At 41.7% G+C, this 1,737-nt stretch overlaps 1 protein-coding gene across 1 annotated transcript in view; it reads right to left on the reverse strand.

Annotated features, from left to right (window-relative positions):
- Positions 1 to 1,737, reverse strand: part of lama4 (laminin, alpha 4) — a gene marked incomplete at its 3' end in the record, with an annotated part of 62,466 nt that overhangs the window by 31,174 nt on the left and 29,555 nt on the right. The window contains 2 exon segments of the mRNA XM_014030930.1: positions 470 to 663; positions 794 to 958. Coding sequence (XP_013886384.1) covers positions 470 to 663; positions 794 to 958 — 359 coding nt within the window.

Genomic DNA, 1,737 nt, shown 5'->3' on the forward strand with positions numbered 1-1,737 from the left:
ATAGTACACTTTAAGTGTATAGAGAAAGATATACACTTACTAGTGTACGAAGTATATTTGACGTTCCATTTTAGTATTTAAAAGTATACTTAATACACTTAAAATTGTGATTTGTACAACTTAAATACAACTAAAGTATTTTTAGCTGTTCCAAAATAGCACCCTTTAAGTATACTGATGATTAGTGTCGCTTCAAGTATATTAAAGTATATACTTAGATTAAGTGTACTTAGTATAATCATTTTTCACCTGGGTGTTCTTCAGAGAAATGAAATTAAGTGAAGTTAAAGGCAAGGAGCCGGTGTGATAAAACAGAAAAACAGTTTGTTTTAAAGTGTTAGTAGAGAAAACAGGTCTGTGCGTATTTAACAGAACTACTATATCCTCCTGGATCAGTTCTGACAACAAACTGCAACTAAAGGAAGGAAAAGAGAGAGGAGAGGAGCAGAGGGGGATGATGGGAAATCACCTCCTTCCTGTTAAATAAGAGCAGGCTGGCTTTGTTTTTGTCCTCGGCGTCCCACACAGTCCTGGCTGCACCGGACAGAACGCTCTCAGCTTCTGACAGCCTGGAGGAGAACTGAGACACGACTTGATTGATGGAGGGAAGACGGTTCTCTGTGACCGTCAGTTTCTTCTCCAGCTGACGGATGCGCCTCAGCACTGGAAACACAAGCAGGAATCATTGTGGTCACAATTAATCCAAAGTGTTGGGCGTAAAAGTGCCCAGAAAGGTGTCGTATAGATATCTCTCTGTTGGGTGGTTAAGTTTAATCTGAATGTGTCTGCTCACAGTCATGGGCCTCGCTGGATTCGTCCGTGGCCATGGGTTCTCGTGGAGACAGGTCCAGACTCCTCATCCAGGTCACCATGTCCTGAGATTCTTCAGTTCTTTGTCTGAGCACCTCTGGAGCCACTTCTTGTTGAACACTGTATAGTTCCCAGTCATTGATTATATCTGTGCACACACATATTATCACTCACACAAGTTGGTTTTTATATACCTGTGGGGACCTTAAATTAACTTCCATTCATTTTCCAGTCATTTCCAAAGCCTAACCCTGACACTTTACCCTAAAACTAACCACCCCAGTTCCAACCTGACTCTAAATCTAGCCTAAACTCAATTCACACTTTGGTCCTAAACCCAACCCCCYACCCAAAATCAGCATCCATACCCATGGGAACCAGACCTTTGTCCCCACGAGGAGCATTGGTGTTTTTCTGGAAAATGGTCCCCAAGATGAAGGAAAAACATTTCCACACACACATCATCTGTCTAGTACAGCTATCTTTATGGGGACTTTGCAATGACTTTCATTAATTTCCACAGCCTAACCCTGACCACCAACACAAAACCTAACCCCTGAGCCACTAGCGGCATTTCCCCTCATAGAGACTTGATTCAGGTCCCCATAAGTACCCGTGGTTCTCACGTTTGCAAAAATAGGTCCCCACATTATAGGGAAAAACCAGCTTCCTTGTACATGCATCAAACTGAGGACTTTGTATTGACTTCCATTAATTTTTGTAACTGCATTCATGCCTAACCCATAACAATTACTATCTATTCTTAACCCTAACCTGAACCAAACTTTAATTCACACCATACTTCTAAACTTAACTAGTGGAGCGCAGTAGTGCTGCAAATATGTGAGGGCYGGGAAAATATCCTCACTTCCCAAAAATGACCTCATTTTGTTGGTTAAAAACCTGACATGGTTCTAACTCTGTAGC

The sequence above is a fragment of the Austrofundulus limnaeus genome, unplaced genomic scaffold (assembly GCF_001266775.1).
Source record: "Austrofundulus limnaeus strain Quisiro unplaced genomic scaffold, Austrofundulus_limnaeus-1.0 Scaffold1145, whole genome shotgun sequence".
Lineage (NCBI taxonomy): Eukaryota > Metazoa > Chordata > Actinopteri > Cyprinodontiformes > Rivulidae > Austrofundulus > Austrofundulus limnaeus.